Raw genomic sequence first — 18,075 nt, 5'->3', positions numbered from 1 at the left:
ATGACCATGTGCCAACGTCGGCAGTCGGTGTGCTATCTAATATATATATATATATATATATATATATGTGTGTGTGTGTGTGTGTGACGGGCCCGTAGGAACGACTTTGGTAGTGGCTGGGGGGGGGGGGGGGGGGCACTGACGGAACGGGTACAAATTCAGATTTTGGTTGCAATGGCAAACATTAATGTGATAAATAAAAAAAGGCTCACAAGTGGTGGCACGTCCCCCCCCCCCCCCCCCCCCCCCCTGTTCCTACGGGCCTGTATGATGGAAAGGGATTACATAACGTAGTGACAACTAATAACCATCCAGTGTTGTTAAATTAAGGACAGGCTTGACAGGCTTGTTACAAATATCCAATACACCCAACATTGATCGTACACAGTATTTTACACAGATAGCCTATCACTCCTCTTTTAGTAAGAGTGAATTAAATTTGGTCTACAAAAACGATGTGTTCCATTATTTCTTTCTATCGGTGTATGTCTATACATGGTAGACAAACGCTTATATTGTCTAAAGTTAGCTCATTGAAATGTATGATAATATCGATATATCTGTAGGTCTATAGTGACAGTAAAAGACTGACAAAACACAACCAGTATCACATAGGATGCGTGTTCGTGGTTCTATTCGAAGAGGAATTTAATAAAGACAAAAGACCAACATGGCTGGCATGCAGTTTGAGTATGACGAGGAAGGAGGAACATTTTATTATTTCCTGCTTTCTTTTTGGAGTTTAGTTTTAATTCCAGCAACTTATTATCTCTGGCCTCGCAAGAAAACCAAAGGTAATAATGGTATTACATGTTTAACGATGTTTCATAAATATTTCAAGTGAAATATTGGAAGTTAATCAATCTGTTATTTTTTTGCCAGCTGTGAAGTTTATGAATCTTTGAAGTATGGATAGAAAATTAGGCATGAGTTCGACCCGTACCCTCTTTCAATGGTTAGTGTTACTGTTTTAAAAGTTTAAAGTTAGGCTTAGGGTTAGTCTTAGAGACTGATATAGATGGGTACGGGTCGAACTCTCCCTGCTAAAATAACAACATTGTTGTGGGGCTTCTTGTAATAAATATGTTGGGCTTCTTGTAATAAACTTAAATCAGTAATTCAACATTTTACTATCTATCAGTCAACTAATCTGCACAATAAATGATTGAGGTACGAAATGACCAAGGTACAAAATGACCAAACAGACATGGTACGAAATAACCATGGTACGAAATGACCAGCGTACGAAATGACTATGGTACGAATTGACTGGTTACCTAATGTGGGTGGTGTTTTTTTTTAGTTTTTTTTTTTAATTTCTCCCACCCCTCTGCTAAATACTATGCAGCTTCTCTATCTCTCTCTCTCTCCCTCCCTCCCTCTAAGACTCTTATCACTTAAACCGGCCTCGTCATGGTTAGGCCATAGGTCTACATGCTGGTAGATACTGGGTTCAGATCTCAGTCGAGGCAGGGGATTTTTAATCCAGATACCAACTCCAGACCTTGAGTGAGTGCTCCACAAGGCTCAATGGGTATGTGTAAACCACTTGCACCGAACCAGTGATCTATTACTGGTTCAACAAACGCCATGGTTTGTGCTATCCTGCCTGTGGGAAGTGCAAATAAAAGATCCCTTGCTGCCTGTCGTAAAAGAGTAGCCTATGTGGCGACAGCAGGTTTCCTCTAAAAAACAGTGTTAGAATGACCATATGTTTGATGTTCAATAGCCTGTGATAAGATAAAAAATCAATGTGCTCTAGTGGCGTCATTAAATAAAACAAACATTACTTATCACTTAAGATTAGTTTAGCTAACGTCAATTATTTTTTTGTTTGTTAAATGAATGTTTGATGATATGTTATATATTATATACAAGTAGATACTAGTACTATAGACTTGCTGAATGATATCTGTAGTGTGGGGGCCCAGTAACTAGTGAGAGGGCCACAGTGTCGACTAGTTGGGTGGGGGGGGGGGGGGGGGGAAGGCACAAGCCAGATTTTAAAAGTTGTTTTTATAGAGTAGGACAAAAATACTTTTGTCCTCGTCCCACCGTCCCCCATTAAAAGTCCCTGTGGTTGTTGACACATAAAGTGACAGGTACAAAACGTACTAAAATATCCATCATAATAACGCAGTTTACAGCAGTTAACAACATTTATAAATATATTCTTTGTTACTTACGCATTACTATTTATTGTTTATTTACGTTTGGATATCGCTCTAACTGTCGTGGTTTATAATCATAAATATATTACATGATTATAAACCACGACACAGCATTTAGTTATTTTTAACAAAACTCCAGTTTCAAATACTATTTACAAATTGCGATCGCATTAGTGTATTTCCTTTGCTGCTTGCTTAATACGGAAATGAACATGTCCTTTATCTATGAATCGACTTGCAGAGCAATAGAATAACACTGAGTGTCATTAGACTTGTGTACTAAGTTCAGCCAACGAACCTTTTCACTAAGGTTCGCAAACAATTTGATTAGTTCCCGACGAGGCCATTTGGTTTACTTTGATGTGAAATACATAAACCTGTCTAGCGGACATTTATCTGCTCGGTCTCATGCCCAGATGTTCCAATCACAAATGATTCATGTGATTCTGACATGCTCGAAGGTGTTATTATTAGTTAATTTGAGGTTGAGAGCGGTATTCAAATGTAAATAAATAATGAATAATAATGTGTAAGTCAAAAAATATGTTTATAAATGTTGACTTTAAACTGCTGTAAATAACGTTATTTTTTATGGGCATTTTAGCACGTTTTATTTTAGATCCATGTATAACCAACCTGTCACTTCGTGTGTCGACAACCAAGCCGACTTCGCTAGATGTGATTTTTCATGTTACATTTTGTGTCATCGCTAAATAATAAAATGATGGGTTTAAATTGTGGTTTTTTAAGTTATATTATCATGGATATTTTTTGGGCATAACGTCAAGTAAGGACAGCTACGACCGTTTCCATCGGTGTCGTGGTGAAATTTGAACCCTGAATTTTATTTATATAACAGTGTTTAAGTTTATCACTTATGGGGTATTATGTACAATAATCTTGGGGCGATTGTCATCATGTAATTGTTTATGTCAAGACTTTAGACCCGATTTGTTCTTATTTTATGCAAATCACTTAAACTTAAAACAGTATCGACAAAGAAAATCAGTGAACTGACCAAATGGAATAATCAATTGAGTAATATTATTAATCCCCTACCTGTCCCAACTGGAGAGGACTATAGGTTTCATGATTTCATCTATGTCTGTCCATTTGCCCCACATATAGTTTTCCAACTGTTTTTTCACAGTGTATCAAAATATTGAACTGAAATTGTATGCTTTATCATGTACTGTTACATGGAATATTTGACTTACATGGCGATTTACCCATTTTTTCACAGATCGAGTTATGGCCCTTAAAATTAGGAGATAGAAAATTTGTTGGGCCCTGTAGGTGACAAGCATTGCTTTAGCTTTTGTGTATAGGTTTATCATGTACTGTTATCAAGTTTGACTTTTATGCCGATTTACCCATTTTTGACGCAATTATGGCCCTTGAACTTAGGAAATATGAAAATTTGTTTTCCGGACTTTTTTCAGAAGACCTTTAGATATTGAGGTGAAATTTTGTGTATAGGTTTATCACGTACTGTTATAGACCAGGTTTAACTTTGTTGGCAATTTACCCATTTTTAACGAGTTATGGCCCTTGACTTAGGAGATGTGAAAATTTGTTTCCCAAATTTTTGCAATGCCTGAAGATATCAAGATGAAATGTTGTATATAGCTTTATCTGTTTCTATTCTCATTGGATAATTTTTTTACAAATCATGAGGGTCAACTTCTCTCATGTCTGCAGTGCTGACTTCCGATGCTAGCAGCGATAAAAAATAAAATAAATATATATATATATATATATATATATATATATATATATTTAACTTAACCTGCCCCAAACTGAGCAGTACATACATGTATATATATACATTGTACATGTTAACACTACCAATCTTGCCATTAGTGATCAATAAATGTGACAGGTTTTGCAATAATTGGTTATCTTTATTGACATTGTGCATTGTATGTTAGAATGGGGAAGGAAGAAGTGAACTACAAACCGATTATCTATTGTATATGCTTAGAAACAAATTTTATTTTCATCCAGCAGCTTTAAAAGCTAATAGTGATGAATTTACATCCATGGAATTTACATCCATGGGTAATTCCCCAAGTGCTACAGTTTGCAGGCTGTGAATTTAGCAGGATTCCGTGTTTCAATGAATTGCAGATTTTGGGCTTGAATAGTTGAAACATAAGATTATGAGATTATATTACATATTTTATGATTATGTCAGAATCTTAAAAAAAGAATCCCCATATGCCATGCCAGATTTGCATTTAAAAAAAATTTGATTTCATTGGGTCAAATGTTTTGTTTACTGAAATGGGTTAGATCTAGATCCTTTAGTATAAAAAAAAAATGTATGTTAATTGTACATAATTCCTTTTGATCCCAGACAGACTGCACATCAGTCTAGTGATTTACCACTGGGCTACATCCCACCCCTAGCCTACCATAAGGCCAGCAAACCCATCTAAACTTTACCGTGTAAAGCACGGATTACGTCTACTTTACCATAAACTTCAAGGGGCCTTTGTGTTACAATAACTTGGATCTGTAGTGATTTGATAACAACATTGAGAGCTAAATGAGCCACAGAAACAAGAAGAGGCCAAACATTTTATTGGATTCATACTGGCCTCAGTGGTACAGTGGTTAAGCAATCGGACTACAGGCTGGTAGGTACTGGGTTCGCAGCCCGGGACCGGGTCCAACCCAGAGCAAGTTCTTTTTAGGGCTCAGTGGGTAGGTGTAAGGCCACTACACCCTCTTCTCTCTCTATAACCACTAACCAACTAACAACTAACCCACTGTCTTGGACAGACAGCCCCCAGATGGCTGAGGTGTGTGCCCAGGACAGGGTGCTTGAACGTTAATTGGATATAAGCACTAAAATAAGTTGAAATGAAATTGGATTCATGAAGACTTTATATTTTAATTTTATTACATGAACATGCATGTCCATACCCAAAGCTGTTATTAACTACAAAAGTGCTCTTTTGGGAATGTCATACTTTTGATATGTTTGTAGATGAACAAGAAAAACAAAAAAAGCTGTGTAACTGTGAACCATGTCAGACAAAAAGAAAAATACTGAAGGCCAGAGAGCCATGGATAAAAGCAAAGGAAAAATCCATGTAAGTACCTATACAGTAAAAATAATCAAAAATATTAAATAATCTTCATCAACATTGTGTGTGTGTGTGTGTGTTTTTGCAGACATGTACAGTGTTTGCTTGCATGTTTTTATTTATACATTTTTGCATCATTTTTGTAATAATTCTGACAACTGATATGGCTCTATTTTACCAAATCAAAGCTGAACATCTCAGAGACCTTACATTATTCATACCCTGGCAATCAAGATGGTGTCCATATCAGCAATGGACCTTTTGAGGTTGAGTATAACTCGTATAGTCCCTGCTTGCAGCTGTCTTTGTTACTGTTCTGTGTACTCCATTAACATGGGCACAGTATTTCATGTGAACTGTTCTTTTCGCATATTGGTTATGCAAATTTAAATGCACGTGAATCAACAATCTTTATGTGGTTACTTGGTGAACTGTTACTATTATATATTTTATTTTGCTTACATTTAACAGTTTCAGTTGAAAGTACTGTCTTCAAAATGTAAAATCGGTTACCTAAGATTTAAAAATATTTTCAAATTATCTTACAATGTTAATTTTTTTTATTTTTTTTATTTATCTGTTTAATTACAGTCAAGTTGGACTTATATTTGGCTGGGTAATATTTCTGCTACTCGCCTACAAAGTCTCTAAGATACAGATGGACTATGTGGAATATGATCCGTTCCTGGAGCTAGAAGTTGATCGGGTAGGTCACAGGTAGAATTGTCAGCCCATGCTTATACATAGTCTAGACTCAAATCTCTAATGATGTTACACATACACAATTTGTATGGCATTGCCATGGTGTTACGGTCTTAGACTGTTCAGTCTCTTGAGCCTAGATTATAAAAGTTTTATAAGCATAGAGCTGGCAGAGTTGCATGGATTATGTCATTTAAAATGTTAAAGGGAGAGTAAATTAAAACATGAGTGTTGAAAAGATGTATACCCGGACCACCAACACATACTGACACTTTAACAAATGAAAAACGCGTAATTTTAGTGTTGATAAAAAACAGAGATTATTTCTGCTAACTCGGGGCAGCCATTTTCTTTTCTTTTCAAGACGTCTGGTACAGCTAGCTTGGGGCGAAGTGACGTCAGCTCCTAACTAACTCCTGTATGCACAGTGTAAACAAAGGCAGTAATTTTTGACACAGCGCTTCTCTTTGATCAACCTGATTTGTAAAACAACATAAATGACGTGATAATATAATAAACTATTCACCTAATTATATTTCAAGTTCCATTAACGGAACAAAATGGGGTTATAGTATTTTTCTCTGTCAAATAATCCAAAGGAAAAATGTACACTATTAGGCCTATTGGTATGCTACGTTGGAGCAAAAACGACAAACCACGATACCCAAGTGATAATTTTCTTTTCTTTGGGAATATGTAATTAGTCAGTTCTGGGGTTTTAAATGGGACAGTCTACTTAATAGTTTTACAACACTATTTACAGTAATACACAATGTCCATTGCATTTTAGGGGTGACAGGTAAAATTACACAATACCGGTATTTTATTTTTGTGTTTAGACAGCGTCTATTAATTGGATTATCTAGTTACCAATCAAATACACACCTGCCAATCAGGAATCACAGGTAGAGAATAGACCACCTAACTAAGAAAAGACTTCGTGTATCATTTCAGTACATAGGTTAATGCATGGACAAAACTTGGTATAATTATTTCGACTTGTTGTGTAACCACTTTGCCATATAACTAAATAAAACAGTGGGTTTCCTCCCTCAATATCTGTGTGGCCCTTAACCATATGTCGGACGCCATATAACTGTAAATAGAATGAGTTGAGTGCATCGTTAAATAAATCATTTCCTTCCTTCCTTCCTGTTATGTGGTTGTTAACACAGGTTTCATTGCAATCTTGTCCTCTTTTTTAAAAATTGTCTTAATATAGTTAATATTAATATTATTAATATTATAATTATAGTAATTATTTATTTGTGTGATTTTTATTTCAGGGTGCTTCTGCAGCGGAAATTAAACGGGCGTACAGAAAGCTTAGTTTGATTTACCATCCAGACAAGGAAACTGGCAATGCTAAGAAGTTCATGAGGATAGCCAAGGCTTATGCTGCGTAATAGATTTGAATTAATACTTAATATGGGCATTTTGTAAGATTTAAGTGTTTACATGATCACATGAACTTGACAAAGGAAGAGGCTTTTGGTACACTTTTATATGCCCGTCTATGGTGGGTCATATTATGGTATGACGTTGTCCGTCTGTCTGTACATATGTCCGTCTGTTAACATTTTCTTGTCTGGATCATTTCTTGCATATAGATGCATACAGGACCATCAAACCTCACTTGTAGGAACAAATTGGGATGGCAGTGAGTTGCGTACTATTACTAGGTCACTGTGACCTACTTTTCAGTGTACTGTACATTACAGTAAATCCTTGTCTGGACCATATCTTGCATACAGATGCATACAGGACCATCAAACCTCACATGTACATGTAGGAACAAATTGGGTTGGTGGTGTGTCACATAAAATTACTAGGTCACTGTGATCCAAATAAATCAAATAATTTGTCTATATTCTGAACATCATAGGAAAATCTTGTTTAGCCTTTGAAGAAGTCAGGACCTTTCTAATAATAATTGAATCATAGCCGTAATATATTCATTAATATCTATGGTTTTAGATCAACCTCATGACGGGCGTATCATGTACCTCACCGGTACTCTTATTTTATAATATTGTGTTCTCCTTATAGAATACCTTTCCAGGGAACATTTTGTTTTCAAAATCTTGATTAGCGATATTTCTAGTCAGTTGAAAAGTGATTAGCAACTACTATTGAAATTGAATGTTTTAAACATTGGTATGGATTTCTAAAACTTGCATAGCGAATTGTGACATGATACTGAACACAATGTTCCCTGCTTTCATCACATGGGTTGTCTTGTTACTAGATTTAGGACATATAAGTCTTTAAGTTTCTGTTTGGTAATATTTCTGTAGCAGTGATACAATTAATTGTGGGGTTTTTTGTTACAGTTTAACAGATGAGGAATCCAAGAAGAACTGGGAAGAGTTCGGCAATCCTGATGGTCCAGGAGGTATGTTTATAGATCCTTATTATTGGTCTGTTAACGTTTGTGTATGTTTGTGTCTGTTGGAAAAATTTTTAACAACTGTTCCATGTCATTAATATTTAAATATTTTTTGAACTTGGAAATTTCTAAACTTTGTGATGCATTACAGGTGGCAGATAGTAATTAATTCATGATTAAAACATAACCCATTACCTATTTTATTGATGTTAATATCCTTTTGTTATAAGGGAGGTGAGGGCACTGGCTGATATAGTTAGAATATGCATTCCATCCCCAACCAGCACATGTTGAAAGGCAAATTAATAACTACTTTTCAGTTATAGGTTAAAAGTAAAATTTTGTTTTAACGACAACACTAGAGCACATTGATGTATTAATCATCAGCTATTGGATGTCAAATATTTGGTAATGTTGACATAATCTTAGAGAGGAAACCCGCTACATTCTTTCATTAGTAGCATGGGATCTTTTATATGCACTATCCCATAGACATGATAGCACATGCCACTGCCTTTGATGTACCAGTTGTTATGCAATGGCTGGAGTGAGAAATAGACCACCGACGGGGATCGTTTCCAAACCGACTTCGCTTCAAAAGAGTGTTTTACAACTGGGCTACATCTCACCATCTCAGTTGTAGGTACCGATGCCTTAGTATAAAAATTGTCCCCAAAGATAACATATTTATTCCAACAGTCATTTTTTCGTGGCAATAATATTTTTTACAAATAATGGGACAAATATTTCTTGATAATTTTGTTTTTTTATCTTTTCAGTCAAATATGATTTACATTTCATTTTAGGATGACAGACTTCAATGGGATATAAACAATGTGTAACAAAATCATGAGATACCCTTTATTTTATAAGTTTAGTACACACATTTGTTTCCTTTTGAGATGTCCTTTCATCACCTTGTTTTGTTTTACAAAATGTCTATTGGTTTATTTTAGCCACCAGATTTGGAATTGCTCTTCCGAAATGGATTGTCGAACGAGAAAATTCTATGTGGGTAAGCTCAATTATTTCTTTAAATGGTTCACATTCTTTCTTTAGTGTGTTCCAACATAAGGATACGGCTGTCAGTGAGTTACATAAATTAAATATATTTGATAAATAAAATGAATTGACTTTAGTCTTATTCAACTTACTTTGCTAGCACAACAAAGATAATCTCCCACTCGCCCCTATGGAGATCTTCCTTGATTTGGTCATTCCAGACTTGGTTGATGGTCTGCCCATGCACGGGTGTACTAATATATATCCAGCAAGGGAAGGCAATTCTGTGGTTGAGGTTATGGCTCAGATTGTATAGCATATTTGTTGTGCTAGCACTAGTATGAATAATAATGAAACTTTAAAAAAATGATTTTCTAAATTTTTCATAAAAAAAGTATGAAATAGTCTAATTGTTTTATATATTGTAAATATGGATGTGTTTGGTTTCAACTCTGTTATATTGTTTGTAAAATCGCATGTGTTATACATTTTCAAATACTTTCAAGGTGAGATCTTATGTACAATGTGGTATTTTAATTTGAAAAAAATCTTCAGAGAATGGATTAGTGTTCCAAGTTACACTTGAGAAAGAATTTAATTTGACTAATTTCTGTTTATTTTTGACAGGTGCTGGCTGTTTATCTTCTTGTCTTTATGATCGTTATGCCTGTTGTGGTAGTAAGTAACAGCTGTTTTTCATCAAAAGTTTATTTCATTTACAAGTACTTTTAATGTTGGGCATGTCTTTTTAACACTATTTTCTCTGCATCGGCTATTATATGAGTGTAAAATACTTGACTGTTTTCATAAATTAAATATGTTGTACCTGTTGCCAGTATCAATTTGGTTTCATGTTTTTATTTCTATTGAGGGTTTGGGACATAGCCAAGTGGTAGAGCACTTGTTTAATGTACGGTCAGTTTAGATTAGATTCCTATTGGTGGGCCCATTGGGCTAATTCTCGTTCTAGTTCTCTCCCAACTAATGTAACGACGACCGTCCTGTCTGTGTGGTGATGCATATAAAAGATCCATTGCTGCTAATACAAAAGAGTAGCAGGTTTCCTCTCATTTTTTGTGTGGTTCTTAACCATATGTCCGACGCCATATAACCATAATTAAATGTGTTGAGTGCACCATTAAATAAAACATTTCTTCTTTCTTTCCTTCATTTGTACTGAATTGAAATTTCTATAGTAGTTAATAAGCTTTGCATTCCCCAATAATGTGTTCTTGTGGGAGTTGATGTATAAATTACATATTAACATATTGTGATGAATAGGGCTGTTTATACATGAATGGTTATTATATATTTTTGTCTGTATTCCAGGGTGCATGGTGGTATAGATCAATCAAGTTCAGTGGAGACCAGGTCCTGCTTGACACCACTAGACTGTATTGGTACTTCTTTAACAAGACACCCAACATGATTCTCAAACGTATGTCAAATGTTATACATATTTAATTATTTCTGCAACATTGCACAAGTAAATTTATGATGCTAAATTTAAAAAAACCACATTTTTTTTGCTGGTATCAGTTAGCCATCTTAATTTAGACAGTTTCTGTGATAACCTTGCATGTATGCTGGTATCAGTTAGCCATCTTAATTTTAACAGTTTCTGTGATAATTTTGCATATAAATGAAAATGTTAAAAAAAAATTAAAGTATCATTTTGTTTATATTCAATCTGTGCTTTTATTATACTAAATAATTATGTGTTTGTTTATTGGTCAGCAATTCATCCATCAGTATATTTTGATTCCTGTAATTTACTGTTTATTTCGTACTTTAGGAGCTGTGATGATTCTGGGTGCCTCATTTGAGTTTGATAAATTCCACAACTCAGAAGTAATGGAAAGACCAAGTGACAATGAAGAAATACCTATTGTAAGATAATAATTTCATTTTTTGTTTTGTTTACAATGTTAAAGTGACATTATATACTTTTTGTAATTTTTAAGGTATAATGATGTAGAAGATTTGACCTCCACTTAAATAGTATTTTATTGACATATTATTGAAAATCATTTTATTATCCAAATAATGTTTATAATCCAATTCACATATAATTAGCAAATGCATAATTTTGTCTACTAACAGAGTTAATACACTGTACCATTTTGTGGCAAATTGCATCCAACCAACATTGTCCCTAGCTCTTATTAAATGGGGGGCAGGACGTAGCCCAGTGGTAAAGCGCTCACTCTATGCGCGGTCGGTCTGGGATCGATCCCCATCGGTGGGCCCACTGGGGTATTTCTCGTCCAGGTAGTGCACCACGACTGGTATATCAAAGGCCGTGGTATGTACTACCCTGTCTGTGGGATGGTGCATATAAAAGATCCCTTGCTGCTAATCAAAAACAGTAGTCTATGAAGTGTCATATGTCTGATGCCATATATCCGTAAATAAAATGTGTTGAGTGCGTCGTTAAATAAAACATTTCTTTCTTTCTTTCTTATTAATAGAAATATATTAGTGATCAGTTGTTCTTCCTGTACAAAATACTAGACAAACTAGATGATCTCCCTTTGTGACACCCAAGTTGGACAAAATGGGAATGACACTCTTAAGGGAATCTAGATTAAGGGAGTAGGGGAAGGGGGTGATATGTAAACTGTGAATTTGTTACATTAATATTATTCGATTAAATTGCTATATTTTGTGTCTGTAAACATCGGGAAGAAAAGAAATGTTTATTTAATGAATCTGCTCTTACTTCTACAGTCCTTATGGTTTCACGTGCAAAACTATTTCACTTGGGCAAGAAACTGCTCACTTTGTTAATATATTTACTCACAATTACTGTAAATTGTTACACTGGGAGCAATTGCTCTCCTACATAATTTCAGGAGAGCAGTTTCTTGCTCACCATCAATTTTCAAACCACAAGCACTGCTTGTATCAGACAGTTGACTTTCTTACATGGCATCATTAAATTGTATGCTTTACTCAAGTTATTTGTTACTATTTCAGTTCAGCGTGAAAATAATTTAAAATATTTTTTGTGTGTTTTTGTTTCAGCTGATGAAGGCCTTGCCAAACCTACAGGAAAAGAACAAAGAGCGCCCCCTATGTTTCCCGTACAGCGTGAAAGCTAGGGCACTAGTCCTTGCCCATTGCCAGAGGCTGGACCTGCCACCAGATTCATTGGAAATGGGTAAGATATTAATCAGTGTATATTACAAATGAGCTTCATTCAATCCAGATCATTTCTAACATATATATATATTATGTTAAATTTTATATTCTAAATTAGCTTATATTACTAAATTTTATAGATGCCGAATTTTACAGATCGTTATAGAGATGGAAATCTTTTGGATGTATTTACAGTTCCATTTTTTGGTACTGCCAGATATGTCTGTCCATATTTAAAAAAATATATAAAAAAATCTTACAATAAACCTGTATTTTTTAGAACCCTGGACAGTTTTTTTGTTTGTTCATATTTCATATTTAGTCATTAACTATTTCGCTATTTTGTGAGTTAAGTTATAACTGCTACTGTTCCCAATTGTTTTCAGATAAACAGTACATACTGAAGAAAAGTCCACATCTGATCAATGAGATGGTTAATATTTGTGCTCACCAAGTTGCTATGGCGATGGCTGGCAGAAGTAAGTGGGATAATTAGTTTTATGTGCAGCATTTTTGATTATTTATAGCTTTTTTGAAAATTATTTATTAAAACTATTTTCAAAACATGACATATAAAATACAAAATTATTTTAATTCACAGCTTGTTTTACATTATTATATTAAATATATATGCCATTATATCAAAAATTATATTAAGAAGTGATAAAAGTTACAAATAACAAATTTAATGTTATTTCTTTAAAAAATTTAATATTAATAATAGTGTGTAAAACATTTTGTTAAAAAACAATAATTTCCTTTTGAACATACTATATCTTTCTTGGATTAAAAATAAAATTATTGCTATAAATGTAGGTGTTAATTGCTTGTGTTTTAAGTTATAATTTTTTACAATAAAAATGTAATAGCTGGGATAAAAGTTTTCATTTTGTTTTTGTGTGATAGTGTTTTCCTCCTCCTTTTTCAGTGCACCAGGCTCCTCGTCTGGAAACAATGGAAAATCTGATGAAGTTGAGTCAGATGATAATACAGGCAGTGGAGGAAAAATCCAGTCCTTTACAACAGCTTCCCCATATCAACTCGGAACTGCTTAGACACTTTGTCAGTAGGAAGGTATTTCTATACATATTGTCAACTTGTCTCTTTTTCTCTACTTTTCGTGCTGCTTGTATTCAATTAAGGTTCAAGAACATTGTCTTGTGCATACTTTAGCTATCTGGGCTGTGTCCAGGACAGAGGGTTAGTGGTTAGTAAGAGAGAAGTATAGTAGTTAAACTCACTCTGGATGAGAGCCAGTACCGGGATATGAACCCAATACCTACCAGCCTTAAAAGGACATACCCTAGTTTTTAAACACTAAGGCATATTTTGACTATTATAGCCATTTTTTATAACTGAAATCGTACTTAGATTTTATTGTTTAGATAATCAATTTCCGTACATTCGAAGTGTTTTTGGTTTTCCTGGTGTTTTTAATATCACAAAATGCATTTTTCTTATTTAACCTTCTGACTACTGCAGGCGAGATATCTCGCCCGACGTCACGTCAGTCGATATACTGTACACTGTATACAGTGCATTCCCCAATTCATATTTCCCGCCGTTTTGCACACGACACTCACCAGAAACGGAAATATAATTCTGAGAAAAATAACGGTTATTTGGAGAGCAGAGGTGTGACGTATTATTTTGAGTCACGTGACGGGCATTCCCCAAATAACCTCAGTGCCAAAACTATTTAACAAGCTCGTGTAACGAGAACGCTTGACAGTCCTCTGCGACGTAGGGTAAATAAAAATAAAAAAACCCAATGAAAATAAGTTATTAAAAAATAATAAAAACATGTACTGAATGATAATAAGCTTATACATTAATTTATTTTAGTAACAGAAGCATGTTAAACAATGACAATCCCGACTAGTTAGGCCTTTGGTAAATTTATCATTAGTCGTACACGAAAAACTCTAAACATCTGGATCACAAACACTGTCATTTTCCACCTTGTCAAATTCATTATTATACAAAATATGCCATAACAGCTGACTTGGGATAGGAATTGTTACATTTTGAAAGAATTCTCTGAACTAGACGGTGTTTACATACGATGTGACTATATATATACGAAGGCCGTGTCTATATATAGCCTCCACTAACGAAGGCTGGCTATATTCACACAAAAAAATGTATATAGGCGGTAAATAAGTACATGTATTTGATTGATCCATATTACCGAACCATCTGGAACAGGAGGAATACATACTAAGTGCTGTATGAACAGTGCATTTTCTGAACAGGGGAGGGTGTGGGAGAGTATATGAAGTGAGTGGACCCTTTTGTGTACGTTTTCCATAGATATATGAATAGCGTCAGTCCCTACAGTACTAACAAAAAATTAATTATTATAAGTAATGATGATGATGATGATGATGAAATAAAAATAACAATTACAAATTATCACCGGCTGAGGTAGATTAACTGAAAGAGAAACTAACTACGGACAGTACACAAACTAACAACAGGATTTGAACTTAATAATTTTTCATGGATTGCAATTTTGAGGCTGCTTATGTAAATTTTGTAAAAAAGTTCATATTTACTGTAAATAAATACGACTAAAAGGTTATTTTGCTGAATTTAGTCACATTTCAAATGCTCAAAATTGCAAGGGGCAATAAAACTCAAAATAATTTTTTTTATAGGCTACTAGTAAAGCTGAGACCACTCCCGGGTCCCCCTCTAAATTTATGTAATGTTTTTGTAACAACCGCCCCCACCCACCCCACCCCACCGCAACGTGATTTTACCAACATTATAATACATATAATAATAATAATAATAATATTACACAATTATTATTCCTATTACTATTATTAGCCTACTACTACCTTTTTGGGGTGGAGGGGCGGTGTTTTATCTGGAGGAATTTTGGCTATAAAAATGCAAGATTAATGTATGTGCACACACGCACAAACGGCAGGCTGAACTTGTCCCTGCACGTAGAACTGTATTCAGCTGGGTTAAGTAATAATTAGCTAACCTTTGGACGACAAAACATGCAACAGTGCACTGTTTTTTTATGCTATACATTAAAACCGAAATACCACTTTGCGAACCAGTCAAAATAATTTGCACACATGCCTAATAATAATAAATAATAATAATAAATGGTGAGTTCATGTTCCGACTGTTTATTATTTTATTTCACCATATTCGTGGTTATTTTCGTCATAAAATAATATATATTTTTATTATTTGCCATGTATATAGCCAGCCCTCATTTGCCAAGTCTCTATACACGGCGATCATTTATATAAAATCAAAAAATACATTATACGGTTGTCATATATATAGCCTCATCACTACAAGTCTGTTTTTCCGTATTTTTCATGTCTCATCACAAGAAGAGTTCCAAATTTAAAAATAAGCATATCATGGAATTCCCTCAATCGTAGTTCAATTAAAATATTTTGGATCATATAATAACTAGGTTTGGTATTCCAAATGAATGCAAGTTTCATTTATAATGCATATTTAGAGAAACAATGCCCACTAAATCCGTGATTGAGCTCCTTTAAATACATTATACATATTATCTGTGTGTTTTGTAAAACCATTTTGGTCATGCGAGTCACCATGGAATGGGTAATAACTTGACCTGGTGTAAAAGACATGCATTTTAGTTGACGGCCTGAATAGTTTCACCTGTCTTATCTGTCGTGATATTACAGATGTGAATACAGGCTAGAAAAAAACTGTCCATTCACAGTGTCAAAACTATTTGATTTCTGTGAATAAAACAGTTACAATATATATATTAAATATATATATATATATATATATATACACACACACACACACACACACACACACACACACACACACACATACATACATACATACAGTCGACCTTCGATAACTCAAACTTCGATCTTTCAAAAACGTCGATCTCTCGAAGTGAAACGGCGGTCCCGGCCGAACTGCTATACAAACTAGTAATAACAGACTTCGAACACTCAAACTTCGAACATTTGAAAAACTCTATCTCTCAAAGTAATTTTTTGGTCCCACCATAAAAAAATTAAGGGATATTGCACTTCCAAAACTCGAAGTTTGTGGAGTGACTGAGCCTTTTAACTGTACCGGTAATACTTTAAAGAAAAATGAATTGTCACCCAAGCCAAGCGTGAGTGCCCCGGCTGGTCTCGGCTATCGATGATACACGCGGTAATTACAGAATAATAGATCGCCGACTATGCGGAACGAAATGATCCTACATGCCTGCATTTGGTTGTTGGTGTTTGTACACGGCAGCGGACCTCATTACACAAAGTATGGATAGTCTTGTAATCTTCAAAGAACTGTTGTAATAACAATTAACGCTGTTTGTTTTTTCTCTTAAACGAGTGAATCATGTCAAATTTGTTATTTGCTATTTAAGTGTGAATTCAAAATGATTAATTACTAGTCATTTAGTTATGTTAGAAACTGATACATCAGAGATCGAGCAATCTGGGGAAGGACCCGGCAAGGTGGGGATAGCCAAATCAGTTAATAGCAACAGCTGCAGAACCGTGAACATTCAGAAGAAATGCTGCTCAATCTGTGCAAGATTACAGACACAGTAATGAAAGACGATTTTTTAAGCAAGTGTGCCAAACAATCTTTAATTACAAAACATTTCTGATAGTTCTGCTCTTTGTACTTTGTGATTTGAGAGCTATAAATTATTTTGTACTGTTGTGAATGTTTTATATGTGAAAAAAAGTACATAACCTAGTGGTATTTGGCATACAGTGTTTTGATTTGTTATGTTATGTCCCGCTATGTTAGTGAGGGTTTTTTAAAATGATTTATGTGATTTACAATAATTTTGCTTTTTATATTGTGTATTTTTTATTTGGTAAACAAACATACTTAGTGCTAATCGACATCCAGTATTTTAATTTATTAATAAATACAATAAAAGTACATAGAGATGTACGTCAAATTGATCGGATTTATTTCGATTCTGTTAATATTTACTTAGTTTCATCATATACACAGAAGGAATGTGCTAACATCTGTGTGTTGGGGACAGGGATGGAGCAGCAAACGTGTCTTCCAATATCAACGAAATGATAATACTACAATGCAGTTTCACTTTGGGGTCTGCTGTACGAATTTCGAGAACTCGAACTCCCTGAAACTCGAACTATTTCGTCGTCCCCTTCAACTTTGAGTTAACGAAGTTCGACTGTATATAAATATATATATATATATATATATATATATTTTTTTTTTTTATATAAACAAAATGATTTCACTGACTTTAATAATGAAACCCGTAAAATAACTTTTTATTGGAATCAATTGTATCTGCCTGATAAGACGCAAAAATATAATGTAACATTTTAAAGCACCTCAAAAGATATAGCAATATATAAATATTAATTAAAATGTACTTTTCATTAAAATAATGGTCAGCCTCAAGCTATAAAACAATGGCCTACGGTATTCTGATTTGTTTCAAAACAAATCATGATAATTAAATTTCACTCTTAAAAATGTTATAAAACATGCCTAGGTCAGTTAATGTATGCAAGCAGGGTTCGCACAGGGTGCCGAAAGTCTC

The 18,075-nt window shown here is 34.4% G+C and overlaps 1 protein-coding gene across 1 annotated transcript in view; it reads left to right on the top strand.

Annotated features, from left to right (window-relative positions):
- The first annotated feature begins 670 nt into the window (after positions 1 to 670).
- LOC121370496 (translocation protein SEC63 homolog) overlaps positions 671 to 18,075 on the top strand; it is a 33,537-nt gene continuing 16,132 nt past the window's right edge. The window contains exons 1-12 of the mRNA XM_041495769.1: positions 671 to 794; positions 5,167 to 5,272; positions 5,858 to 5,972; positions 7,255 to 7,370; positions 8,302 to 8,363; positions 9,314 to 9,372; positions 9,987 to 10,037; positions 10,689 to 10,797; positions 11,155 to 11,249; positions 12,387 to 12,522; positions 12,890 to 12,982; positions 13,432 to 13,577. Coding sequence (XP_041351703.1) covers positions 671 to 794; positions 5,167 to 5,272; positions 5,858 to 5,972; positions 7,255 to 7,370; positions 8,302 to 8,363; positions 9,314 to 9,372; positions 9,987 to 10,037; positions 10,689 to 10,797; positions 11,155 to 11,249; positions 12,387 to 12,522; positions 12,890 to 12,982; positions 13,432 to 13,577 — 1,212 coding nt within the window. The remainder of the gene's footprint in view (positions 795 to 5,166; positions 5,273 to 5,857; positions 5,973 to 7,254; positions 7,371 to 8,301; positions 8,364 to 9,313; positions 9,373 to 9,986; positions 10,038 to 10,688; positions 10,798 to 11,154; positions 11,250 to 12,386; positions 12,523 to 12,889; positions 12,983 to 13,431; positions 13,578 to 18,075) is intronic.

Source organism: Gigantopelta aegis, chromosome 4 (genome assembly GCF_016097555.1).
Source record: "Gigantopelta aegis isolate Gae_Host chromosome 4, Gae_host_genome, whole genome shotgun sequence".
Lineage (NCBI taxonomy): Eukaryota > Metazoa > Mollusca > Gastropoda > Neomphalida > Peltospiridae > Gigantopelta > Gigantopelta aegis.
Note: the sequence above shows the minus strand (reverse complement) of the source record. Positions and strands in the feature narration are given on the sequence as shown.